The sequence below is a fragment of the Rhea americana genome, unplaced genomic scaffold, assembly GCF_003343005.1.
Source record: "Rhea americana isolate MKP2758 unplaced genomic scaffold, rheAme1 scaffold_1, whole genome shotgun sequence".
Taxonomy (NCBI): domain Eukaryota; kingdom Metazoa; phylum Chordata; class Aves; order Rheiformes; family Rheidae; genus Rhea; species Rhea americana.
Genome location: NW_028185038.1, coordinates 14,120,281 through 14,147,781, shown reverse-complemented (window position 1 = coordinate 14,147,781; position 27,501 = coordinate 14,120,281). Strand labels below are relative to the sequence as shown.

The window sequence follows — 27,501 nt, the reverse complement described above, 5'->3', positions numbered from 1 at the left end:
RGTATACAAATAACCCTTTGTAATACATTATATTTTGAAAGTATCTCTGTACTCCGCTCTTAATCTGTGTTTCAGACCACTAGAAATTCAGATTTTTAARAGACTATTCTTTTTCTTTCTGTCAGTACCTCTATTTCAAGCTCATTCAAGGCTGTTTTCTCCTAAAGAAACATGATACTCTCAGCTTGGCTGCACAGGTAGCTGTGTGAGTTTATATGCTATATTTCTTGCCAGAAGTCCAGACCAAGAGAATGTTGGATTTCTTAGTAGTCAGGAAATAATCTAAATCTTAGTAAAACTCCTGCGCTTGAAGGAGTTTTCAAATATTTAAATTTTACTACTGCCAGTGCTGCTCCATCGTTGCACTGAATTCTGTGTGTGTCCATGGATACTCACGATCTGTTTTCCTGAGGCAAGATAAACTGTGGAATATAATGGGAATTAATGTCTGTGAATGCCTTTAGCSTAATTGTTGCACTATTGTCGGAAAAGATCTAGAGGATTCAGTGTGGGTCCACTGCTTTATTTTCTGGATTGGTCGAACAGAACTAGCTTCAGCAACCGCGTGGGATTAAAAAAGAATAAAATAAACCCTTGTCTGCCTAATTAATGGCAGGGCTGAGTTATTTTACATGAACCCAGATCATCTCTGAGGTCCATTGCTTGCAGAGGTGGATGTCCACCCCTGTGGTGTACTATTGCCGTGAGGCTGTCCTTGCACGTCCTGCTAAAAGCCCAGTTCTCCATGGAAGTTATTTTCCATGCACATTCTGGACTCCTGACTTCTTTGCCTAGGATTCTCAAATTTTGGGTGTATGGTTTACCTCCTTCCTATTGTAAGATACCATGGTTAGGACTCCTGGTTTTAGCCATCAAAAATTTGAGTATCTGACCTATAATAAGTCCGTTAGGTTCCTTCTATAACAGTGGAGAGACAAACATCTCCTAAGGACAGTTTATCTGATCTTAGGTGCAATAGAGAGCTGGAATTGAAGAAGAATCAGCCATCCTCTCYACTTTACTACAGTTTGAATTGCCATATACGTATATGATTATCATTCTTGCAACCAAAACATTACTTACCTTAAACTCTAGGCCCACACTCTGCAGGCATTAGCAGTTTTTTTTATCGAGAAATAGTGCTGCTTGTGGTTTGTAGAAAAAAAGTCAAAGACAACAGGCAATGCAAAAAACTTGTACTCCAGGCAGGAGATCCTGGGCTCAAGTGGAGCCGTATTGATTCTCCATCACAAACTSTTTGGCAAGCGATTTAAAAGTGGTTGTATGCTGAAGCCTCTCCGTGTGGAGGTCATTGCCGCATCAGGGCATGAGCGCCCAAGCAATCGCTGAGCACAAATAGCATGAGATAGCGTTAATAAACATGAGGATAAACATAGTTCTTTGTAGGAACACTAACGCTCTGGTTTTGATGCAAGCTTACTGGCTCTTTAATGAACATAGGCCACTGTGCCTGACCTCACCGAGTAAAATAGAGTCATAGATGCCCAGTAAATGAAGTTTACCCCAGCCAGCCCTCCATGCCCTGTTATTGCCTCCCCCAGCTCTTTTTAATGTACTTCCCACCCAAACCCAAGAGGGATTTATCACTGTTGTTTGTGAGGTATAATGTGTTGCAGATAAAGGGCAGAAGGAGAACATATGATTTGTAGTTTATTGTAGAGGTAGATGGTCTTTGCTGAGCAACGCTTTTCAAACAAAACAGAAGTAAAGGTGGAATTGGCCCAAAATATTAACTGTTTATTTTTGTTCTCCTTCCATCACCATAATCTTGCAAGAAAACATGCCCTTAAAAACAATAGAACCACAAAGGTGTGCACAAGTCCAACAAACCCTTGTTCACTAAAATAATGGGCTTCCATTAGATAAATGGGTTTGATGGAAACTTATGGAGCAGAAAAATAGAAGACTACAAAAATGGCCAACTGGTAGGTATTTCTGCCACATGCTCTGTTTTCTCCTCCATCTTTGTAGAGCTATGGAAGGTCTTTGGTGCAGACACTGTAATTTAAACACAATTGGGAATCCAAAGTTACACTGTAACATAAGTGACCTTGATTTTCAATTGCCCTGAGCTCACTTGGCTTTCCTGGCTCCCAAAGACCCACGTGCTGCTGAGGAGTATGGATTTAGGAGTTGAAGTTCAGTCTCCGGTTCTTGAAAGCCTTGGCTCTGAACACCTGATTGCTCCTTCTGTCTTTGCAAATAAAGTGAATGAACTGTTCCACCTCTCCGTGCTTCCTTTCTCTTGTATAAGAGCATGGACTCACAGGACTTTGGGAAATACAAAGCAGGTTTCTGAAAGCCAGCTCAGCCCAAAAGATCATCATGGGAAAAGACTCTTCTCTTTCTGTCCATCCTTTTGGCCTGCTGTATCTCTCATTTGGACATGCACAGACACGCAGACGAGATCAGAGGCTGAGAAGCTGCCATCTTCCCTTCCTCATTTCCCACTGGGTTGCCTGGCCTGGTGCTTCTCTTTCCCTGTTCCCTGAGAAGAGGTGGATAATCTTTCAAAGAAATCATTCATCTGTGAGTAATGAAGAAAGAGAGGGACACTGACTTATTTGGGAAAGGTTGTGGTGTTAGGATATGTCTTTCTATATTGTCATTCTCGTTCCCTCCTGACTCTTTCTTGCTTTCYTGCTTTTCGGTTCTCTTTCCCTGGAGTGTGCCTGTCACTTTTATTTTATTCTATCTGAGCACAGGCAGATCACTTAAACTTGCTAAAATCTTCCTCTCTGACATRTCAGACAGCACTTCAGAGATACCAGTAAACGAATGATTTTTTTCTTCTCTCTCCAGGCCATTGGCAATAYGTTTATTAGAGGAGCTAATGGAGAATTAACCTCCCCAGCCCATGAAAATCCACCTCTCTTTTGCCAAAAATTGCCCCAAGAACTTGYCTGCTGCAATGCTGTGCTATGGTAGTGGCTATGGCACCACCAGTTTGAATAGGGRTGAATACCTGGATTGGCTGGAGATCAACATAAAGGGCAGAGAATTTAATGCCAATCACACGCGTTCGTTAGATTAGAATACTGATGAGCCCTTTTGAAAGGCCAGTCGCATCTTCTTTCGACAAAAATATTAAAATGCCCCCCTTTTTCCTACCTCCCCCCCGCAAGATTCTCCATGAGAATAAATTAAAACTTGGAGGTGTGGTTATTATCACAGAATAATTAGACCTCAWGGGATTAGAGACACTCAACGTTCATTAATGCCCCTGGGTTGTGATTATCTAATAATGATGATGCCTCTGTCATCACTTAATTATTCTTCCCCTCTAAAATGTTCCTTACGCAGTCAGCACCCGGTGAGTGTGCTCATCTCAGCCAGAAATTCAACTGCAAATCCGTGAGAGCAGTGTCACATGGGTGGTGTGATTGACTTGCACACTTCTCCCCCAYGCCCGTGTTTATAATTTTTGTTTCATAAGCTCCATCATCATATATTTGAGTCGCTGCTCTTTTCCATCAGGGACATCTATCTCGTGTGTTAGGAATAAAGTTCTTGGCCTCCAACTCTTGAAAACAACAGTTGTTGTTAGGGYGATGTAGAGACAAGACTTTAATAAGTTGACCTTGAATATATAAGATCATATCTGGCCAAAATCCTGCGTAACACCATACCAGTGGTCCAGATTCCTGATTACATAAGAAACTGCCTGCTCTTGAGTGCCATTTGTCTCTGATTAAGAAAGTACTGCGACCACAGTAGGATATTGTAGATCTGAGCAAAGCTGGAAGCTTTGCACAGACCTTGTCCGACACATCCAGGCTCTGGCCAGGATCCTTAATCTTTCACTCAGGCTAGCAGACGTTCATCTTGTTTAGATACAGTTTGCAAGACATCATTGCAAACATCATTGGGTTTTGCAACTAAATATTAGAAGGGAAACAGAGAACGCAGCCTTAATCTGATTATCCTTAAATCCGGTGTTCTCTTTTGGCTTTATTATCCCTCTTGTACTAACAAAGGGACAAAGGAATATTCTGTTTACTCAAGAGATTTTTGATAGTACACAAATGATGTTAAATTCAACCTGCTAAAATTAGAGATTTTTCTTTGAGTTTAATGTTCCCTTTGTCCCCAACTCTTAGCATTTCTCTTTTCTATGTCACTAACCGGGGAGATGTTAGAAGTATTAAAATCATTTTCATTTTCTTTTGTTACTGCATTTATACTTTTTTTCTACATTCTTTATATTCTTCTACTACRGTTTTATTTTCTGTTCCAGTAAAATCTAAAGCAATCATCCAAGGTCTGAACTTCGTTCTATTAGTTGTAGACCTAGTCCTGGAAAGTTTACACATCAAATAGTTGTGGTAGGCTAGARTTGCAAGCACAGCCAAGTGGTGTTTTCAGTTTCACCCGCTGTTCCTGTAAGCAGGCCTGAGCATAGGATCCAGATTTCCTTGCTGCCGTTCAGTTTTCTGCCAACCCATACTCATTCTTCAGCTTTCTTTCTTCATTCTGCCTCAGTGTTTCTAACCTTTTTTACTCTTCTACTGCATTGCTTTATTTTTCATGGGATCCTAGAATAATCCAGGTTGAAAGGTCCCTCAGAAGGTCTGTAGTCCAACCTCCTGCTCAAAGGAGGGTCAGCTCTGAGGTCAGACCAGGTTGCTCAGGGCTTGATCCAGTTGGGTCTTGAAAACCTCCAAGGACAGAGACTAGTCAGTCTGTTCCACTGCTTGACTGTCCTTGTGRTGAAAAAGATTTTCCTTATATCCTCTCTTGTTTCAGTTGCGAACAACCTGGCTCCTTGATTCTTCCTTCCCAGGTGCAGGGCTAAGTCTAGCTGTGTTAAATTCYGTAAGGTTCTTGTGGGCCAGTTCTGCTGTCAGGGTCCCTCTGAACGGCAGCCCTTCACTCAGGAGCAGGTTAAGGCTGTTCTGTTCCATCCATCCTTGCAGTCAAGGAGCTAGTCAGACAGCAGAAAATAAGAAATATGGTTACACCCAAATTCAGTTTAAGGTAGAAGATTCAGAACTCAGACACAACCAGTGAAAATTTGACAGTGGAGTCTCTCTCTCCCCCCCCCCAAAAAAAATTGTTTTTCTGCAAAACATCTCATGCTTAGAATGATAGAAATGTCAATTCTCAAATTTTGGGGTGCTGTTGATCCCTGGCACACTACTGTATTGACACACACAGAACAAAATAAGTACTTTTACCCCTAACTTACTTTAACTCTCCAGTAAGTAAAACAACAAGAAAGAGCAACGTTGTGTTTCAGGGCTGAGCAGGACAGTTTGGTTTTTAACATACACACATCTTCTATAGGTGACTATAGAGGACGTGACAAGAAAACAGATAAGCAGYAGTCGGGGAACCAGACCTCACTGGGCTGCCTCTCTCACACTGAGATAAGGGAAGTGTCACAGCAGATCTGTGGCGTCCAGGTGAACTTCCCTTTGGCAAGGAGAATCCTTAATGCAACTTCAGCCAGTCTCGGAGCTGCCCAGAAGCTCCGGAAAGTTGTTTCTGATCCAAAAGTGCTGGTGCCTTATTTCACCTGGAAGAAGCGGTGAATGTGCTGCAGCGACCCTCCGTGCGGACGGAGAACTGGAGCTGCCCGTCTTTCGCTCTGCCTGTTCTCTTGTTTAGTCCTRCCCAAAAACAAAAGTAATGTTTCTAAAACGAAATCTCGCTTAAAAACTTCACAAGGCCTCTCTGATCTTTCTTAATACCTTAGTGCAGGACCCATAGTGTGTCTGGGTAGTATTATCAGGCCGCGATCCAGTGTTAGGAGAGCAAGAAGGGAACAAGGAAAGACAGAAGGAAGAAGAATGGAAAAAGTGCACAGTCTATCACCGTCCCCAAAATAGCAGCAAATTCATAMGTATAGTGCGAAGCTTCGAAGACTCTTTTCTGTGGTATGTGGCTTTGCTGAGAAGTCATTAGAATACCTGATTACTCAGACATTTACCAACTAAATTAACAGAATAAAGGGGTCTGCTGCATCCTTCAGTTCATTTCCCTGCTAATATATAGCAGTATGAGTGTGATTTTTAATAGGTCCTTTAATTCAGCGAGCATCTATATAACGTTTAATTTCATCTCTAGGCGCTCAGAAAGCCTTCCTGGACTCTCCAGTTGGCCTCCTGTACAGGTTTCTTTTTTATAAATTGGTTCGGAGACATGAGGGAAGCAAGTTTTGCCCGAGTCTGTACTGCAGACAAGGCTGTACTACAGTCAAACACAGGTGTTTGGTTTCTTACTTTAGTATATCTAGAAGCCCTGTCAAGGGGATTCCTTGGTGTTAGGCATAAGTAGTTATGCTAGATAAGAATGAATCTGTGCCACCAAGATACAGTCTTCTAAGAGACAAACTAGGCAAGTGGGAAGAAGTAGAATTAGCCTGGTCTTACAAACAGGGAACACAGCAAATGCTTCATCCAAGGTAGCACAGAAATATGAGGCAGATTCTAGAAAACTGGGAAAGGCACCAATAGTATCTAAGRTCTGCCTAGTAGTTTAGCTCATCCTGCATGCTCTTCTGCAAGGCCAACCTACTTTGTATGTCGTGTGTGGTAATGCTGGGTTAGTCCCTGCTGTGTAGCTGGGTTTTTTTGATCAAGTGTGCTTTGGAAAAAAGTGCACATCCTCTGTGGATTGATTAGCTCAGAATTGCCCAGCAAATTCACATTCAAACTTCTGAGTTTACCTGGTTTGTCATTGGTTTTGCGTACAGGGTGAGAGCACACCTTACAACTTACAGCTGACTGGAAAGGCAAAATCTATCCCATCTCACGTTTCCTCTCTGAAAGGTCTGTGTCCACTCCAAGTTCACCATCTCAGTCAATGGAAGCAGGTGCACTTCTAGAGGGCAATTCAGTCCACCATGGGACAGAAGTGTAAAGACAGGTTGGTTGAAGTGGAGGTCTCTTAACCTCAGAGACAGACTGAAAGAATAGTTTAGACTAAACTAGCTTAAACTAGCTATGAGCTGCCAATAGTGGGGAAATTAATCCCAGGCACAGTGTGCACAGCAAAGCCAAAGAAATATTCCCACATCATTGCCTTTCCTAGATCTTATGCTGAATCTAGGTTTCCAGCTGATGTAAATCCAGCTGATGTAAATCATCATGATGCTATGGACTTAAACTATCCAACAGAGTGGCCAAGAGTTTACAAGCTAATACTGAGTTTTTTTCTAGGTCAGCATAGTTTTGAGGAATTGTACTGAAACGCTATTGAAATTAAGAATGAAATGGCTCATTGCTAGTTTAGATTTCTTTAAAAAGGAATCTCTGACCTAAAAGGTATTATAACCTGGTACACACAGGAATAAATGTTGATGGAGAATAGTTGAAAATATCAGCTGCTCCCAGCCATAAAAATCCTTCTAGCACTTGTCACAGCTTCTTAATATTATTTGTATTTTTGAAGGTGTATGGCWTTTCAAGTGAAGTTGAGTTCAGAAGAAAGAGGAGGTAGCTGTGAGACTGATTCAGTCAGAAATTTGGTTGTGGGAATAAAGGAGTCAGTTAAGAAAAAAAAAGAGTAGAGTCTCTAATAGCAAAATAAACACTTTTAACCGTCTTACTTTTCATGTTTGAAGATGGTAAAGCATTCTATGAAATCTCTGTATGTGTCCTGCATGAAGAAGGCAGCAGGTGACCAGAATGCAGCACATCTGCAGGAAACAGAGAAGATTTTGTCTACAAGCTACAGGACAACTCCTTGCTTTTACAAATCTAAACTGATCTCTTTATTCAATGCTGGGATATTATTTCCACACATTAATGTTTTTTTAGGGTCAGCAGGGAATATCGTGAGCATCTAGTCTGAACTCTTGTAACAAAGGCCAAAAAAAGTCTACCTAGTAACTTCTGCTTTAGGGCCAAAGGGCTCTGGTTGAGCAAGAGTCTGTCTTTTAGAAAGTTACCCTCTTATTCCAGTGACTGATGCTGCAGAGGAAGAAGTTCCTTTGAATAGACAAAACGTTATCTGTCTTGTTGTGATGTTTATCCAGGGCTTAAAAATTGTGAGGGACAGAGGAAATGATCGGTGCAGCTGGTAAAGAAAAGCAGTTTTGTTCTTCTCTGATGATTGTACCTACAGCCAGTATTTACAAAGCTGGAGCTCCAGGTAGCTGCRTCTTTCCCTGTAGCTTCAGTATTTGCTGTTGTGCTTAATGCCACCCCAGAAACATATTGACACCTTGACATGTATAGGTTTGCAGGAGGGAGGGGTAAAATTCCCAGTATAAAGTTAAAAATAACAAACCAACCTTTGTGGCTACAAGGTGTGCCACGCAGAGCGACTCCAGAAGCCTAAGCTATCTCCACCTTTGTTGTGTTTTGATTTTTTCTTACTGTTTCACCAAATGCTGGTGAACCAGTAGCAGAAGAAGTGAGATTTCTAGTGGCATTTTAGCTCTGTACATCAAGCTGTCCAGGAAAACCGGAGACAGATGCCTACTGTTTATTGAGCACCACTATGAAGTGATTCGATTCAGAGCAGCAGTGTTCTGGTGTGGGAGGATGGAGGGAGACATGAAGTGTTTTCTTTTAATTTATTTGGTGGCAGYGGAACCTGGTAAAAACAATTTATAAATTCTGTAGGTATCCGATCTGTTTTTGTCATCTGGACAACTAAAAGCTGTAAATATAAAATAATGCCGCTCCGACGGTGAGCTATACTTCCTTTGCCATTATTCTGAGCGGTTGTGGAGCCCGGGAGCTTTGCTGACATGAGAGAGTTATACAGGTTCCCCAAATGAGTAGTGCAGCCATCCACCGTTACCACAAGGCATGTGATTTTTCTTTTTTCCCTTTGGTTCAGTATATGTAACAATTTTTTTAAGCAGTCATTTCAGTTGAAAGAAACTAGAAAAGGGCAAAGGACAGGAGAAGCATAGTTCTTGTCTTTAGATGAATTTCAACATATTCTGGGAGCATGTGAGGTGAAAACTTCCAGCCGACTTAAGGCTCCACATATATCTTGTAAGACACTTTTGTTTCATCTCTACTGAAGTTTTGGGGGGAAAAGAGAGTACCATGGCTTCATCTGTTGGCATTATCYTGCATTTTGTGACAAGTTGTCAACGATCTCTAAATCTTGGGCCTTTTATGGGTCCCTTTATGATAGCGTTTTAGCTCATTGCTGTCTCCATCTTCACGTTATATGTGCAACACTCAGTTAAAGAATAGGAAGGTAACTAATGTGGAGTCTCTCAGGAAGCCTCATCTAGAGCAAGGAGCTGGAGCCATTCCTTACAAGTGCCCTAATGAAAGGAGCTCCCTTCATTTCTCTTCACCGCATGTCCAATAGCATAATGCAAACCACATCAGTAGTTCACTTCCTTTCTCCTCCGAGCAAAAAGAAGCCAAAGAGGAAAAAACCACTGTCCTAGTGGATCTGTGAGACAGACTGCTGCTAAGCAGAAGGAATAGCTGCTGATTTCTGAGGTGCCTCGGTGCTCCAAACCAGTATTTTACATTGATTATATGCCAAGTCACTATTTAAGCAACCTAGATAATCTGCATTGCAACTTCAAATGGGAGAGTCACACCTGCTCTGTGCTGGTCTGATGGAATAGAGAATCTTGGAAGGAATAAAAAAAAAAAAAAAAGACACATTAGCCCCAGATATTGGCCAGCCCCGAAGCACGTTTGAGCAGTGAGACTATAAGAGCCACCATGACACACTCTAAGTTGTGCAAGAGGGAAGGATTTAATCTTTTTTTCTGCCTTCTCCAACAGATGTGGTGACGAACCATGAGCGTATGGCTCTCATTCACAGGCGTTATTTTCCCCCAAGAGCTTTAATGTAATTTTCAGGCAAACGATTTCCTAGCCCCCATTTCTCTCATTTCTTAAATATATGTGTTTCCCCAAGAGGCAAGAGTAATACTCCTCTGAAGTAGAACTGGATAGAATTCAGCCCAGTCAAAGTCAATCAGATCCTTCCGATTTGAGGTTTATGTGCTTCATTTAAGTGATCTGCTAATGAACATCAACTGAAACAGAGTGGTGTTAGTCACAGGGAATTCACTGACATTCATTCGCTTTGATTATTTTCTTTCTCTTCTCTGTTGGTGCCCACATTATCTGACAAAAGGGAGGTTTTTTAACTTGTTTGGGGATTTTTTTAATCAGCAACATTATTGGCTTATTATTGCTTTGTGGTTTGAATAGTAAAAGCTTCTTCTATCCACAACATATACAGTAATTATTGAAGTTAACATCCCAGATGCTAGGGAAATGAGGGGACAAGGAGAGCTTCACAAGTTGCTGTTGACTCTGAACATGTCCCCACACCCAAACCAGTAGAGTCCATTGGTCTCTGAGGCCTAGTGAGAGGGCCTCAGGCTTGTGTCTAGTGGGTCTTGAGGTTATAAAGGTGGGTTAACGTGTGGTTTAGACCTTTGAATTTTGCCCACAGAGTATGAAAAAGTTGCCTCCTACTTTCTTTGCTGGATCCTGCCACCTGTAAAGACTTCACTTTCTTCAAGATTGACTGAGTAACTTGATGTGTTTGATGGTGCTTGATGGTGACAGCCCTAAAGAGCATCACGGTAAAAGGGATCTTAACCATTTTGCAGCCAACAAATATATAGGAGCAAGAGACGTGGTGTAGACATTACATGCACCTGGTAAATCATTAAGGAAACATTGACTTTAAGTGTTCACTTTTCCAAAGATAATTTAGCTCTTTAAAGGAAAAGAAAAAGTGACCTTGTGATCAATGCACTAAAGTAGGGCTCAGGAGACAAGTTAAAAATGTAATTGCTTCCACTGTTTTTATGACTGTGATTCATCTGATCTAACTTTAGCTACCTGTAAGTTAAGTATTTAATCTATGCTGGTTATTGAAGACCCTCTGTGAGAGAGACACATTTCTAGTTCATCCAGCCTGTCTTATATGATGGATTTAAGGTGCCTTATTACTTTCTTATGCTAGAGAGTGAARCTCTGTCTCTTCCTGAGCCACGTAGTTTCATGGATTCATCTCATCCATCTTCAGCACTACCGTGGCACAGTAGCGATGACCTGAGCCTCAGCTCCTCCTCTGGGGAAGAATTTTGGGGGATGTATCATTTCTGGGGTGCATCTACATGAGTAGTTACAAACATAGGCTGAAAAACATAGACTAAAACATAGGACCGAAAACAAATCAAACTAGACCAAACAGACTGAAAGTCTGCAGCAAAGTGGATAATAATTATGTTTTGTATTTTGTTAGTCAGATTTCTTGTTGTAAACATCAAAGCTTTAAATTGTGTTCTTACAGTGCCCTGCAGCCATAATGGCAAACTAGTGTCTCACTTAGAAATTTTATTTCAAATTTCATTTAGCAGACTTGAGCCCAGAACAAAAAGCAGTTGTATGACAAAATTGCTCTGAGTAGCTTTTTTTTTTCTTCTTCCAATGGCAGTATTGAAGAAATGGCAATATCTCAATAGCTTAGTTAGCAGATCCACGTAGTATGCTAGGTTGATTGACAAACTTTTGAGAAAGTGCCTGGTGTCACACTTACCATTTCTGTATTACATTTGCAAGTAATAACACTCTGCTAAATTTTGTCATCCGGTCTTTAGAGCTGAAGACTCATTAACAATATCCATGAACATTTTAGTAATTTCTTGAGCAAGGTTTGTCTGCTTCTTTCTTTTCTTAAAGGGAGCCCTGTTGTTGCATCCAGCATTGTTGTAAGCTATTTTATGATCAGATAAAATAAGTAAAATATGACTTTAATTTTGCCTTTCATTTTTTTCTCTTTTAGTGGCTGCATCAACTGCTAATTCCACAGCGGGTGCAGCCATGAATTCTTTGACTTCTCTGGGTACTCTCCAAGGATTGGCTGGAGCCACTGTTGGACTGAATAATATTAATGCACTAGCAGGTACCGTAAACAGTGAGTATTTATTGCTGTGGTGGACAGCCTTCCCCAATTATCATGCCACAAAAACTATCAATTGTAAAGTGAAGATATGATCATTTTTAATCTATGTGAAAAATAAGGGGGTCAAGTTGATTTAGTGCATATGCAGTTCTGGAGTCTATAAGTTTCACATGGCTTGCTCTGCAAAGTGAAGTCTCTTGGGTCCCTGCAAAAAGACTCCTTTTCTTGCGGGGCAAATGAAAAGTAAAAGGAAAGTCACTAGGGATTCTGGTTATTTAGGTTATAGGAGAGGCTCCTTTTCCATTTGTGGAGTCTGAGAAAAGCTGTATCACCTCACCATACAAAGCATACTCAAAAATGCATGTTTGCCAAAGAGGCAGTCGTTTTAAAACATCTCTAGGAATTATCAAATTGACTTGAGAGCAGCATATTTGCCTTAAAAGTAAAGGCAGCTCTATGTCATTTTAATTGACAAGTGTGAGAGAACAGTGCAGTCAGTCACCTGCAATACCAGCACACGGGCATCTATCCTGTGACATCTCAAACAAACCCTGACATCTCCAGCTAAATAGATGGTGGCAGCTGTGAGAACATTCTTCCTTGTTCTTAACCTTGGTCAAGATTTTCCTGAAGAACAGTGATCCTTCCTATTCCGTTTCTGTTATGATGACTTCACCTTTGCCTGCAATAGAAGAGATTTTTCCAGCTGCATTTTCTTTTTTTAGCTGCTGTGTTCCTTGCATTTCCTTCTGCAATGCAAGGAATCTCCTTGGTCATTGCCAGTCCATGAGCCATCATAATGTACCCCCAGGAATGGATGTCCTCCTCAGTATCGCTTGCTCACTCTGATGCTCTGCATGATGTCCTTTTTGTCAGTGTGATTTGGCTGCTCACTCGGTCCTTTTGTTCTGTGACCTCTGGTTGTCATTGTTGGGGTGGGGAAGGAAGAGGGTTAATGGATGTCCATGTAGCAATGGTGAGTGGTTGCATGGGGCCTTGTGTAAAACAGGTCTTGCTTCTGGCAAGGACATGCGTCTTTCATAGTAAAAATGTCTGAGTAAAAATGGCTCAAGAACAGTTAGTATATTAAATTATGCTTTCCATGGTTTATAAGTGGTCATGGTATCAAGAGCAGAGTATGGCATGCCACTTCTTCCCACAAATACTAACCACCCAAGCACCTTGGAGCACTCCCAGATAACATCCCCTCCATCGAGACTGACCAAGAATAAGTCACCCATGAGCTCTCCACTTGCTGTAGGAATCCTTCTGTTACTCTCCTTTTAGCACTTCTTGCTAGGTTACAAGCAAAGATTACAGATTTTCTCAAGTATTTTCAGGTGACATGTGCAAACTTATCTGCATGTGCATTTGAAATATTAGTGATACATTCACAACCTAGTGCCAAATTCTGGCTTGTTTTAGGCCATAGTGATTTCCATAGACTTGTACCAACAAAGGTTTTTGGTCCCAAATCTTGTTTGTAGATGGTTTTTGTGGACACAGAGAGTATATATGCCTAGAGTATCTGTTTTTATGTAAGATACATAAAATGTACGTGGATATGTCTGGCTATATATAAGCATATATATATATATATATATACACACGTATGTGAGAGAGGTCTGAAGTGGGGAAACTGCTTCCTCATATGCCAGGTTGTGGCACCTGTTTTCTCTTGAAAGGGTGACACTGATTATCAACTTCAGGCAGTTGTAATGCTACTGATAGCTGAACATTGTCCAAATTATAACAAGAAGCTTCACCTATCTAGTTTAGTGATGCACTGGCCACTAAGCATAGGCCTTGTGACTATTTCTGATCCAGCTGTTTACACTCAGACCGCTCTAGGAGCTTGCATTTGGCGAATCTCGTACGCAAAGTCTGCTGTTTCACTGTACGCTGCATTCACAAGCACTCCAATAAGAGCGTTATTTGTCGTGAAGGTTGCTGAAGTAACTGTACAGCAAAGTTGGAATTTAGTGATGTGCTTTTAGTTGTAGAAAGAAGCATAACTTTAGATGCCTGGAGGCCTTAGAGAAAGTGGAGGATGGTAAGTTTAGCTGTCTCCAAGGATTAGGCAACAGTTGTGCATACCTTCGGGGATTCACAGTTTTGTGATGGCCCAGTCTTCCCTCAGCTTTGCTTGAAGAATCTAAAACCTTAAATGATAGAACATTAGTCTATCCCCTTTGGGGAAATAAATTTAAATAATGTAGCTAACCAAAAGAAATAAAAATAATGAGGAAAAATAAATAAAGAGGAAGGAGGAAGTTCTTTGCAATTAAGAGAGAAGACCATGGATTCAGGGTATTGGACAGCTATGGCAAAATATTTGTGCGCGACCCCCAGGTAGCCAGTTAGCATTTTTTCTCCCATGTTTGCACCTGTAAAATGGAGATAAAAGTGTTTGTGACAGATTTGAAAGTGCTTGGAAAGCACTTTGAGAGACGTTTGCAGTTACTAAGCATTGTCACTTCTGTATTATACAGAAAAACTCCAAAAAGTTAGAAGGCAACAGATGAGAGCCTCAGATAGAMTAGTTATTCCCTAGAAGTGAGGAAGGGACCTCAGAGTTCAATAAAGCTGCGAMGCGCTGGTAGAGATAACACGGAGACGGCAGGGAGGTGTAAGTGCAGCCGGCCTTTGAAGATTTCGTAAAAAATACAAAAAGGCCAAATAAAGCAAATGCCGGGGCCTTTCTGCAGAGCTTTGCTGRGGAGGGAGAGGTGCCACGTGTGCACGGTGGCAGCGCCCTTGCGGACACAGAGCGGCCAGCCCAGAGCGGCCAGCCCGGGCTGTCTCTTTGCAGAGCTGAAATCATTTGGCGGGTCGGGGCTAAAGCACCCACAGCAACACAAAACACGTTTATCTGATAGGCCGATGACTCACAAAAGATAACATSTTATCCTAATGCTTCCTCTCTTAGCAAGTTGCTTAAACAAGATACTAAAGGGAGAGGCACATACGTTTTACCTAGCGCCTTTGCTTTAACCAGCGTTGTGTGCACGTCCATGCAAGCAGTGGCTCAAACCTCAATGCGTTAGAGTGGGTTAAGGTAGGACTCAGGATCGAATCTCTGCGTTATCACTGCTATTGGCTTGAATCTTCATTTTCAAAATGCCCTGCCTTTTAGACATGAGATGCTTGCAGGCTGGTAATTGGTTTCTCAAGTTTTGTTTTAAATCTGGAAACATTATGCCATGCATACTGCTCTCTTGTGCTCTGATGGAGGTTCATGTTCAAGGCAGTGGTAGGCACTATCTCCTGTCGGGAAACAGCAATGTTGGGAAGTGAGGTGGAAGGGAAGGCAAAATCTTCAAAGTGCAAGACATTTTATTAAGCAAAGGCTAAGAATATCACATCTCYGTCAAGTGCTTAGTCACACAAATTATAATAATATCAAAAGGTATAATTTATGCAGTACAGTCCTCTTAATTGGCAAAGACTTGGGTGGAACCAGAAAGGTGCCACTTGAGCAATTGTCCTGATTATCGGCAGCTCATAGGAATACGCTTTTCGAATCTACATAAGAGATGGAAGAAAACCAGTAGGTCAGCATCTTTATCCTCCTGTGTCAATGCAGGATAATTCCCTGCGGTATACTTTCTGTCTCCAAATTACTTGTGTGATAAGGTTTGCTTGAGGAAGACTGTTTCCCGGTCTAATAGAGCTCATTGTTAATTCAAGATAAAGTGTCCTCTGCTGCATTTCCTCACCTTCCTCCGCTTTGCATATCACTCGTCATTATTGCTCTGAAATTAATCCTTCTCTTTCTTTTTAATATTGATAGCCTTTGGCTCCTTAATATGCCAGCCCCCTCTTTACCCATCATTTTGCCACCACAGAGACAACACTTCATAGCTAGTACCTAAGAAATGGTCACTGGTTGTCCTGGATGCCTGGTGACTGATTTAGAGTAGCTTAAGGGGCCTGATGAAGCCCTGTTAGTGATCTGTTCAACCACAAATAAGGGAGCATGGGGTGGCTAGTCATGCAGAAAAATTGGCCTAATACTCAGAGCTGCTGAGCAGCGATCGCTGCTGTGCCACTAGTCAGAGGTGCAGGTGATAGGGTGGTCTCTGAAGTCAGGTGCCCTTCCACTGCCGAAGGGGCTGTCCACAGAAAATCGACCTTTTTTGGAGTTTCTGAGAAAATACATGTTAACCTTTTTCACTTTAATATGTGGCTTGCTTAGGAGCCACGCTAAGGAATCAAAGCAACAGAGCGAGGCTGTAGCCCAGGAGTTTGTCAACCGTTGGAAAGTGTCCTTTGCAGGCCACACCACTTACATGGGTGAGGGGTGCCATTTGATGCACAGCTGAAATTCCCTCTTTGGCAGCCATCCCAGTTAAAATAATCCATTATTTATCAGGTTGCATAGGCTGTGGTGATGCCCTGTTTCTAAAGAAATGCCAAAATGCCCCGTGCGCATTTTTTCCTGGGGTCTGCTCTTTCCCATGGCCCTGCTTGCAGGGGTGCGGGTCAAGGGGCGTCCGCTCTCCTGGTTTTGAGTGCCCTCAGCAGCACGTAGGCAGGAGCCCRGGTGCTGACGAAGGTGGGCGAAGAGGATTTTGGAGAGCAGGGAGCTGTGGGACTTGCCAGGAGCAGGCTGCATGCGAATGGGCTTGTCGAGCCGTTGCGCGCGCGAGCCAAAGCCGTGTCTCGGTGCCCTTCGGCGAAGCGCTCGCCTGCATGCGTGGCCGTCGGCGGCGTCGCGTGGAAGCGGCGACTTTCGGAGAGCACTAATGAACAAGTGCAATTTCTTCTCTCTATTGTTGGGTTTTTTGTAAAGTTGCTCAAATGCTCTCAGGTATGGCGGCCCTCAACGGCGGACTCGGCGCCACCGGCTTGACGAACGGCACCGCCGGCACCATGGACGCGCTCACCCAGGCCTACTCAGGAATCCAGCAGTACGCGGCCGCCGCGCTGCCCACCTTGTACAGCCAGAGCTTGCTACAGCAGCAGAGCGCRGCCGGCAGCCAGAAGGAAGGTAAGCGTCCCGCGGGCCAAGCGTCGGGCTGGTGGCCGCCCCGTGGCCCCGGCGGACGGCACGCGGTGTTCGGCCAAGTGGAAGCGGCGTCTTGGGTTTCCGTCTTCGTGGAGCAGACGGTCCTTAGTGAAGGACCACGCTTGGCCTCATCTTCGATTACTACCTTCTCTGCTTTCCTGCTTTAACCCCTTTTAATTCACTTTTTTTTGCCCTCACGGCGTATTTTACTGCCCCATCTAAAAGCGGCTGCCGCTTGTTAAAAGGCGCCGGGAGCAAAACTCAACCTTTTGTAGGACGTGCATGGCGGGCGACCTTCTTGCACGCTTGCTTTCCTATTTCTGCCATCCGCTATTACAGAGTTAACTTCTGATTAGGTTCAAGGTTGTGAGTTAATGGCAAGATCTCGCTCCTCTGCCTGTACCAGCGGAGCAAAACAAACCCAAGGAAGTTCCCGCAAAGACTAAATGAATGCTTACGGCAAAATGTTGAGGGAAAGGAGGTCGCCCCTTCTCTCTCTTTCTGCCTCCCTGCCCGTTTCCCCAGCATTTGTGGGGTTTTTGCTTCTGCTTTCATGGCTTTCTCATCTTCCGGCTGACTCTAGGAGGACCAGAGAATATTGCAGGGTTTCTAAGATTGCATCTGTGTTGTCATTGCTGCTCTTGCCAGGGATAAGCTTTGGAAAGAAACCTAGTATAATATCCTCAAGAGAAATATTTTCATCCTCTTTTAAAGTAATATCTTGTGCTGTGCTGGGATGTGATGTTTCCTAGGAAGACAAAGTTGGCATTCCCCCAGCTAGCTGTTACATAAATAAGTACACTGGAGTTAAAATGTAAATTTTCTCTAAATTCTTCACCTGATTTACTGCTAACAGCTTGGACTRTTTAAACTGAAAGGATTTTTTAGTGAAAATTTTTTCTCCTTATTTTGGTGCTCTGCTTTTGTCTTTATTTCACTCACTTTGCTCAATAATGAGAGACTATTTGACACCAAAAATAAATTGTTTTTGRGTGTCGTTGTAAGACATGTAGCAGAGGAGAGTTTGGTTTCTTTTCTGTTTAATTTTTTTCTGTTTATAAGCATTCATATTAAGTGTAGATTTAATTTTTTTAGTATTGTGAATGGCAGCAACTCTTTTAGAATAGTCTTTTTTTTTGTTGTATCTTGTTTCTTTAGGTAACGTTAAAGTGAATAAATTTCTTCATTAAATGCTGACAACCAAGTTTTGTCTCTTAACATATGATTTCTGGTGTAGACTCCAGGGTGTGCAAGGATAACTAGTGAAAAGAAGTACAGAAATATTTAATACTGAAGCACAKTGAACTGGCTCACGCATATACTGCAAACTGTTGTTTAATAGGTTTTGCTTACCATTTTAAGCAACATCTTCTGGAAAGGATAGTTTATTTACAAGAAGATGAAAATTCATTTAATTTCCAGGCAGCAATTTTGCAATCTCTTGCAGAAGGTATCCTTTAAATCTGGCGCGTGCTTTGCTCTCCCTCCGTAGAAAACCAAGGATGCGCGAGGCACACGTGGGCCTTGCGATGCATTAGGCAAGGCAATACTTCCATGGGTTACTCCTGATCTGTTTGCACCAGAAACGTTTGACCCCTTTGCGTCCCTCTTCTGCTCCCGGTCCTGGAGTGGAAGGGCCATGTGTGTCYGTAGCAGAACGCTTTCCTCAGGAAAGATACTCAAAACAAAGCGAGATGCTTTGGCGTGCATCTTTCCCTGCAAAATTTGGCTAAAGCCACTTTCATTTCAACCCAGCTGCTTTTTTTGACCTTTTTTTTTATTGTTATTTTACAAAATATCTTCCAGGAGGTAGAGAGAGGGAAAATCTTTCTTTTATGAAAAATGGGCATTCYGAAATGAATGGCAACCAATTTGAGTATCTTTCTCTGACTCCCCTGACTTCCAGCTGGAAAGCCTTGTTCTGTCTTACCCTTTCCCTCCCATCACAGCCAGCATCCTGCCCCTCCAATTTCAATCTCTGATACTCAAATGTGGCCCCAGCACGTTGCATTTCCGTACGTTCCTGCAGCTGTAATTAAACCCACAAACCCTTGAGGATGTGTAAGGCAGTTTGTTGGGTGTTATGCGAGGGTAATACATTGTGTACCTGCTTTCTAACCCTAATTAAACCAAAAGACGCTTGTGCAAATTGAAGAGAGAGGCTGCAGTTTAACTTCTTTTGTAGTAGACRTAGCAAGTAAACACTTTTTGAGATAGGATGCTCTTAAGAGCTACATTTCGGCTGTGTTCTTTTGATGATCCACGTACTTGCTTTTATTCCTTCAAAGTCAGGAAGTGGAATGCTTTCTGACCATCGCCTTCAGTAAGTATTATGGGAAAAATAGATTAAATTGTAATAGCTGTTTTCGTACTTTGTTTTCCTAAAGGTCCAGAAGGGGCAAACCTCTTTATTTACCACCTCCCCCAGGAGTTTGGAGACCAGGACATTCTGCAGATGTTCATGCCTTTTGGAAATGTTATCTCTGCTAAAGTCTTCATTGACAAACAGACCAATCTGAGCAAGTGCTTTGGTATGTCAAATTTAATAAATCAAATAGTAAAAACCACATGCATTGCACTGAGAAGGGGCCGGGCAGGGAAACTAATGACAATGTGAGAAATGTCATTCTGGAATCTCATTCCCAATGTAATGGACTCATAATCCTCAAATGAATGGAAAGATGCACAGGCAAACTAGTTCTAACTAAAAACCGGATATGAAAGAACAATAATAATCTTCTAGTCTGACATCTCGCATGAATGTGTCAAGTACATGAAACTAATTACACCCTATGTGGGGGAATGTCATTTAGTATACTATTAAGCTGCCTTATTATGGGTACCTAATTATTCTCCATTGTACAGCTGAGTCACTTTAAAATGCTTTATGTTTAACCCATTACTTCTACATTACAGGAATTTCTCTCTTCTGAATTAAGTACAAGATTGTGCAATTAGTGTTCGAATGGGGTGTACATGTAGTTTGCAACACTTCTTAGGCAGTTGATGTCTACCTGTGTAGCTACAGCAGTTGCAGGAGTGTCCAGTGAATCATGAAAGGCAGCACCTAGGGCAGGGATGAAGGCAGCCTCGCACACTCAGTGCCATGTTTCCCAGAGGATGCTTGGAGCTGCYGGGAAATGAGATGGTAAAGGATGAGATATGATAAGTTAGCATGAAACAAGTTCTGGGGTTGGTTAGATGGGATGATGTCTTCTGAATAACAGCGATTAGCTTGCATATCATTACTTTTTTTGAAACATTTCATTAAAACTTATCCGTCTAAGGGCTTGTCTACACGAAGACCATTCAGAAGAACTATTGTGCTTTAACCTRTTTTGAAATGGTTTGAATTTATCTAGACAGGCAGGGCCCAATAATCATTCATATATTTCACTCAAAGGCAAACTCTTGGTTCTTTTGGCAAGTTAACTAGGTTTAGAGAAAAGGCACTACGTTGTTTTTGTATGTTCTTCCAGACCCTTTTTGAAGAATTCCATGTGTTGTTGAGGCTTTACAAAAATTGTTCATCTCTAGACTAATACAGTCCCATATGTTTCTGCAAAGGGTTAAAACACTCCCAAGGGCTGCAGCAAAGTTGAAAAGTGAAACTGGAATGGGATCCCCATTGATCTGCAACCAGTTGAATCTGTATGCTGGAGTGAGGAAATGACTGTTGAGGTCCCCAGGAATCTTGATGAAAAGTCAAATCAAGCTATGGTCATCACAGCTGCTGTGTTTTGATTATTCCTGAAAGAACGTAGATGAGTTTGGGCAGGGGGCTCGATTCATCAGCTCACTTCCCACACTTGCTTTTGGTGGGTTTCCTTGTACTCTTTAATTACCAACCTATCTATTTGTCTTGATTTATGGGACACAATTATCTAACTTAGAATGAGGCATTGAGTTTTACTCGGAGGAACGTGGCAGGGAAGGGATGGATGGAGTCCTCTGCTCTTTTGGCATTATTCAGGTTTCACTAACATTTAAATTTTTCATTCTTCCTCCCCAGATATTCTGCCAACAGTGAGAGAGTTCAGCTTTAAAAGCAAAAAGTACTGCAGTGGCAGAGGAAGTTGAGATTTTCTGATTGAGTAGGTGACCACCTGTGTGATACTGCTAATCACATGCAAAGCCAGAATGAATCCTGCTAGTTTAACATACTATATCTATGTATGCATCTTCTCTACTTTAGTAGCAAGAACAGTCTATTTGTTGTTTTGGCCCCATATTTGTGTTGGCCCCATGAGGATGTGTACAGTTCAGCCCTTTTACCCCTAGCARTACCCTTTCAGGAGCTCTCTTGAGCTCTGGTTGACTTAGCAGTCAATGGAATTCGCTCTTTAAGCTTCTCTCTTGCCTTTCATAAACCCTGGAATAACAGAAGTGAGAGAGCATAAAAGGCAGGGGAGGGGGAACCCAATGACATTAATGCATACATGCTGTCTGCTCCATAGAAAAATGGTTACTCGAACGATTAAAAAGATTTATCCTGGTTATAGAGGCACCTAGAGATTTAAAACAAAGATCAGGCTCRTCATGACAGCATACCATCATAAGTTCTTTGAAAACTGATAAGAAACTTCATCCCTTCCACATGTAACCTGTAGCTAACACTTCAGGCAAGAAATGATGAATGGATGCAATCAGAAAAGGGTAAGATAAATAAAGGAGAGAATGCAAGATTCCTCCTTAAGTTTTATAAATGAAGGTTCTCAATAAGGGGCAAAATGCAAGTGTAACAGGCTAACATACAGCTTTCTGTGTGGGCAGACAAACTGAGAATGGGAATAACAACTAGGTAAGAAAGGCCACTGAGGCAGCGTAGTGTGAGCATGCATTTGAATTTGTGGCTGAGTCAAGGAAACTAATGCAGGGACATAGAATGAGGTGGCTTATCTCTGCCCTCTGGGAGGTAAGCGTAACCTAGGCTAATTATTCCTCTGTCTTTAGTGGAAGTATCTAAATTGCTGAGGTGAGTAGTAGATGGAAAAGCCGCCTCTGAATGTGCCCACTTCCTTTCATTGACTTACAGGTGCYACCCAAATGACTAGTTTAGATCAAGTACCTAACTGAGAAATGAGTGAAGATAAAAAGAGGTGATGGTAAGTTCATAACAGAAGACCATTTTGAATGAACTTAACAACGTGAAGGTCAGGAAGGCTATACAGGAAAAAAATCTCAGTTGTGAAGGTAGTTAGCAGTTGCTAGACCTTGACTGTAGAGTACCTGCCTGGAAAATGCTGCCTTCCAGCTCATGGTAGACTTATTTTCTATCCTGGAGAAAATCCCAGCAAACAAGGCTGACATCTGTATGTTGATGGAGGTAGACACAGGAGTGCAGTGTTGCACTCCTGCAGTGATTAAGGCCATGTGAAAGTGCAAGATCTCCTAGAAGAAAGTAGAGGAGGAGAAAGGAGGAGCGCGATGAAGCTCTTCAGGATATGGATATAGTATTAGGAGGAAATGATCAAAGGAAGAAAGTGAGGAGTTGCCAAAAGCAAGGAAAGTGTGAAGGAACACTGCTTATACCTTAAGGAAGCTATGGATATTCAACCACAGAAGAACGTAGAGAGAATACGTTGGTTTGGCTGGGAGAAAGTGTGTGGAGGTTTGAGTGAGAGGTGTTTTTGAGTGGAAAGAGCAGAAGTTAGGCTGAACTGTCAGAGAAAACTCTTAGGTAGATAGTTTGGTGAAGCTGATGTAAGGTGAACAAGAGGTCTGTGAAGGAAGGAGGGCAGCCAGAGGACCAAATGACTTGATATGTTTTTTTTCTTTACAATGGGGRAAGCGTATTATTTGACACTGAAGATGGAAGAGGGCAGCAGTGAGAGATAAGGAAAAGCCGTAAAAGAACAGGTAAAAATGATAGTAAAAATGATAGTAAAAAGAGGTTAGGAATCAGAAAAGAATGCAGACACGAAGCACAAATGAAGAAAGTTAGTAGAAGTTAATAGAAGGAGTTGAGAAGCATCTGTGTCAGTGCTGAAAACCAAGTGTGTGGGATCCGTGCTTTAATAGAGTGAAGGGGTATGTGTTAAAGCAAATTCAAGTGGAAAGACCGGGGAGCATTTCAAAGCAGATGCATAATAACGGGCTGGAATAGAGTAGTAATTAGCCAGAGCAGAGGCAGAGCAGCAGTTAGGAGAGCTTTACAATTACGAACGGGAGGCCCAGATATAAAAATGAATTTTAAGCTTCCAGAATCAGGGAGGTTTGAGTCCATTATGAACAGAGCATTTTTAGTCTCCAGGGGAAAAGAAAGATGAGCCRGGCCAGCCTTTCTGCATTACCCGAGCAAGCGTTATCCCCCTAGTCGATGCTCAGGGCTGAGGAGCAGAAAATCTGGAGCTCTCATCAAGCCCTGCCATTGTCTTTATGGTGTTGCTTAATTTTGATGCTTGCACACCCCCTTTGGGGAGCAGGATGCTGAATTAATTAACATTTAATGCACCTTGAGATCTTGAACTGGAAGGAGCTGGAGAATTACAAAATACTAATATTGCAACTGTCCTAGGCTAGGCCCGAGGAGACTGGTGCTTCATGCCGCACAGGACCAGCACACGTGAACTTGCGTTGGGAGGTGCAAAATGCCCGTAGGCATCCAAATTGGGGTTTTGTGTCTTTAACCAGGCTTTCTGTTTCAGCTTCCCATCTGCAGACTGGCCTAATAGTACTTCCTAATAGGCTGGGAGGTATGTAAATGTTATGGTGATAAGTGTTACTGTAATAAGTGTCTTCMGCACCAAAGGTAGGTAGATAAATAACAGGGTGGGAAACTGCATTGCACCAAAGCTGGCCACCTGCATCCCGGCTAGGAAAGGAGTATTGCATAAAGGTAAARGGGAAGGAAGGAGAACGGGAGAGGAAAGGAGTAGGAGTTACAGTCAGAGAAATAATTGCAAATGAGGTAAATGGGTCGAATAGCTAATAATAATAAAACCCAAACAAGAAGCCTTCTGCAATTTGCTCTAACCTGTGGTTCGCTTTCTCTCCCGCCTCCGTTCTGTGTCTCGCAGGTTTTGTTAGCTATGACAATCCCGTCTCTGCACAAGCTGCCATCCAGGCTATGAACGGCTTTCAGATTGGCATGAAACGCTTGAAGGTTCAGCTGAAACGCTCCAAAAATGACAGCAAACCTTACTGATCTTAACCCCAGATGCTTACTGCTCTTATTTTAGCTTTCTTAGGGTAAGTCCCATGAGCAAACCTGTCCTCTGCAGGGGGGGGTTAAGAAAGAGCATAGAGCCAACTTCACCAAGAGACAGTTATTTTTACAGTTACCACTTCCATTTCCCCACTTGTCCTTATTAGACTTGGCTCCCGTTTCTTTGCCAAGTGATTACTGAGTTGTGTTACTGTGTTTTGTTTTGCAGCATAATTTATCTCCTTTTTAACAGCAAAGAAAAAAAAATGAACATCTTGAAATTCAAAGCAGCACACACGCACGCGCGCACACCCACGCACGCACGCACACAAAAATGTGCAATTTAACTCTGTGAACCCTGGTGCCATTAGCACATAATAACAGTTGTTTTTTATGGATGGATCCTATTTTACCAGGGTGGCACCAGCAGTTTATAGGTTAAACAAAATGGCCTCATGCCAGTTAAAGCACTTATTTTGCAACAAAAATTGAAACAAGTCTTTCCACTACATCAACTTGTTTTTGAGAAGGTTTGTTTTTTTTTTTTTCTTCCGGTTCAAATCGACGTGTTGTTATATATTAGTCTGATTTTACACTGGTCGTCTTTATATTTCACTTTTTTTTTTAAAGTTCTTGAGCTTTTTTTTTTCTGGAAAGGATTAATGTAAAAAAGATTTAGAGATCTGTTTCTAAAGCTACAGGGTTTAAAATAAAAAAAATAAAATAAAATGAGTGACAATACTTGATGTTTCTTGAGAGATAAATTTAATAATAATAATAAAAAAAGAAAGCCACAGGCCTGTAAATTTTATTTGTAAAAAGCATTTCTATTTTTATACAAAATTTTTACTGCCTCAGAAATAATGGAAGTTATTTATTGCCTATTGTTAACTTATTGGATACCTAAAGAGCAGCTCTCTGCTAGCTAGATCCTTTGAAGTAGTCTCTAGAGTAATCGTGCCAAGAATGGGCGCTTTTTCACTGTTGAACCCTCCACCCTTTACAGTTCACGCTTTTATCCTCCTGTTTGTATTTGTCGTGGTTATTTTGTTCGTAGTTTCCATCACCTAGTTTTAAAGTTCGGTTGTCTGATCTTTATTTTTATTATTTTTTTCCCCTTCCTTCCCCCCCCCTCCCACCCCGTACCTTTATGTTGCATTTGTAGAAACTGGTTCTTTCCTCTCTTTTCCCCCCAAAGAGGAATCCGTTCTCTCTGCTCCTTTGCAGACGGATCCTCTTGGGACTCCATCGTGCTCGTGTTGACAAATATTGTGAGTTAATGCAAATTATGTGAATGGCTCCTAGACTCTACTGATTAAAAAAAAAAAAAGGAAAAAAAAGATTTGCATTCGTTTTCTCCCGCACCCATAAAAGTGATTTTTTTTCTGTTTGTTTTTCGTTTGTGCTGCATAGATTCTGTGTAACTTTTTTTCCTCTCCCTTGTTTTTTCCCTAGACATCTCCATGCCTGTTAGCCCATCGTTTGCCTAGCATGTCCCTGTGGCGTCTCAAAAAAAAAAAAAAAAAAAAAAAACAGTTTCATCGTCCCGTCATTGTTTCTGATGTCTTTCTGACCTCACATCATCTTTGGTTCTCCTACCTTTGAGCTAGTCTGACTTTTTGAAATTTGCATGTGACCTCATCTAGCTATGAAATCTGGGAAGTCAATGTGAAAAACAAAACAAAACAAAAAAAACCCAACCATTGCTGCATTCATGCAAGACTGAAAATCTCTTCTTAGATAAATTAATGATAGGATTTTAAAAAATATATATATATATATAACCTGTGGCAAAATGTTGTATTCTTTCTTTCCTTTTTTTAATTTTTTTTCCTTTATTCTCTCTCTTTCCTTTGGGTTTTTTTTGTTTGKTTTTTTTTTTTGGTTTGGTTTTTGTTTGATTTTYTTTTYATTTYGTAAAAAAAAAAATAAAAAAAACAGACTTGAAAGTATTATACAGGGATTGGCATTCTGCCTGGTCACTGGTGACAATAGCAATATGTGTCCAGAGGCACAGAATGTTGGTTTCTAACAGACTACTTCCAAAACAGTTTGAGAAATAAAAACTGTCTGATTTTAAGTCTCTAGAGGTCTGTAATAGTTTTTACATTTTTCAGGCAGTGTAAAGTTTTTTGATAAGGCCATTTTAGGTGGCTCACTTTCTCATTAAAGTATATATATAGAACCACTTTTTGTAGATTAGTATAAGAAAATATTTACCCTGTTTTAGGGCAAATGCTACCTACTTGTGTCACCTTTTGCTGAACTGACTCACAGTTAGACAATCCATGGTTTAATGCACATGAAATTACCTATATTTTATACTGTTTCAATGTACAGAAGAAGGGTTACTGTAAAATGTGTTACGTTGGTGCTTCTGTGAATTAAGTTGTGGTTTCATCATGAGTCTTATGGTCTTAAGTGTTCTATGTTTATAAAGGACGAGCTTAAAATTGGTTTACTTGAACAACAAGAACAAAAACGAGATTCAAAAAAAAAACCACAAAAAAAGTTGTTTGCTTAAAAAAAAAAAAAAGAATTTCATGTGAGAAATTAAAAACTATTCCAGAATAAGTTTGTGTTGGCTTGTGACGCATTGATGTCATTTTTTTATTGTGAACAATTTAGATGTGTTTGTGTTCAGCAAAATGTGATCGGTTTTTCTTTTAAAGAAAAAGAAAAAAAATCAGTGAAACTATAGTGCCAAATTCCAAAGGTACTTTCTTCCTAGAGCTTCAGTGTGTTTCTTGTGTGAAGTAATTTGATAACATGGGTATTTTATTATGTGTTTTGTATAAATCCCTAATATTTAAAGAAAAAAAGAGGTTAAAAAGTTTGTTAACTTGCTATCCTGTGGTCTTGTTGCCTGAAATTGTTATTGTTTGTTATTTCTCTTTGATGTTTTTTGTAAAACATTGTACAAGTGCCCATGTTTCACTTTTTTAACCACTCTGCACACATCAATGCTGTGAAAGCAAACCTCACAATGTATTTTCTTCATATTGTATGGAAACCTCTAAGGTGAGAAAGTTTTGAACTTTTAACCCTTTCCACCCAGAGCTGTCTTGAGTGTTAATACCTTTTATACATTCACCATTTTGCTGTTTATTTTTATATATATATCTATATATATAAATATATATATACTTAGTTTTTTGTGGTTTATTTAATACATGGTTGAAATCAGAACAATGCACAGGGCAGATCCGAAGGACAAAAAAAAAATATTTTACTGCTGTCTAAATTTCTTCTGTATCTATAACTAAAATTATTTAAAACAGTAATTAACTTGTGGTTTTCCTTTTTAGATTTTGGGGATTTTGTCTTTTCTTAAAAAAAAAGAGCTTTTAATATGCTGCTGGAATATGCTATTCAGTATTAATAAAAGGAAAGAAAAAGAAAACAATTCTTTAATTATCTATTCCGTGAGCTGCTCCCAGGCGGGAGAGGTGAAACCACCATTTGA

The 27,501-nt window shown here is 41.1% G+C and overlaps 1 protein-coding gene across 7 annotated transcripts in view; it reads left to right on the top strand.

Annotated features, from left to right (window-relative positions):
• CELF2 (CUGBP Elav-like family member 2) overlaps positions 1 to 27,501 on the top strand; it is a 326,855-nt gene extending 299,354 nt beyond the window's left edge. For 4 of the 7 annotated variants that reach the window (XM_085299428.1, XM_085299465.1, XM_085299474.1 and 1 more), the window contains exons 10-14: positions 11,758 to 11,889; positions 16,691 to 16,870; positions 19,276 to 19,419; positions 23,908 to 24,079; positions 25,491 to 27,501. In XM_085299428.1, coding sequence (XP_085155554.1) covers positions 11,758 to 11,889; positions 16,691 to 16,870; positions 19,276 to 19,419; positions 23,908 to 24,035 — 584 coding nt within the window. In that variant the 3' untranslated portion in view covers positions 24,036 to 24,079; positions 25,491 to 27,501. Of the gene's footprint in view, positions 1 to 11,757; positions 11,890 to 16,672; positions 16,871 to 19,275; positions 19,420 to 23,907; positions 24,080 to 25,490 lie in introns of all 7 variants that reach the window. The other 3 variants (XM_085299437.1, XM_085299422.1, XM_085299447.1) reach the window with 2 other exon arrangements.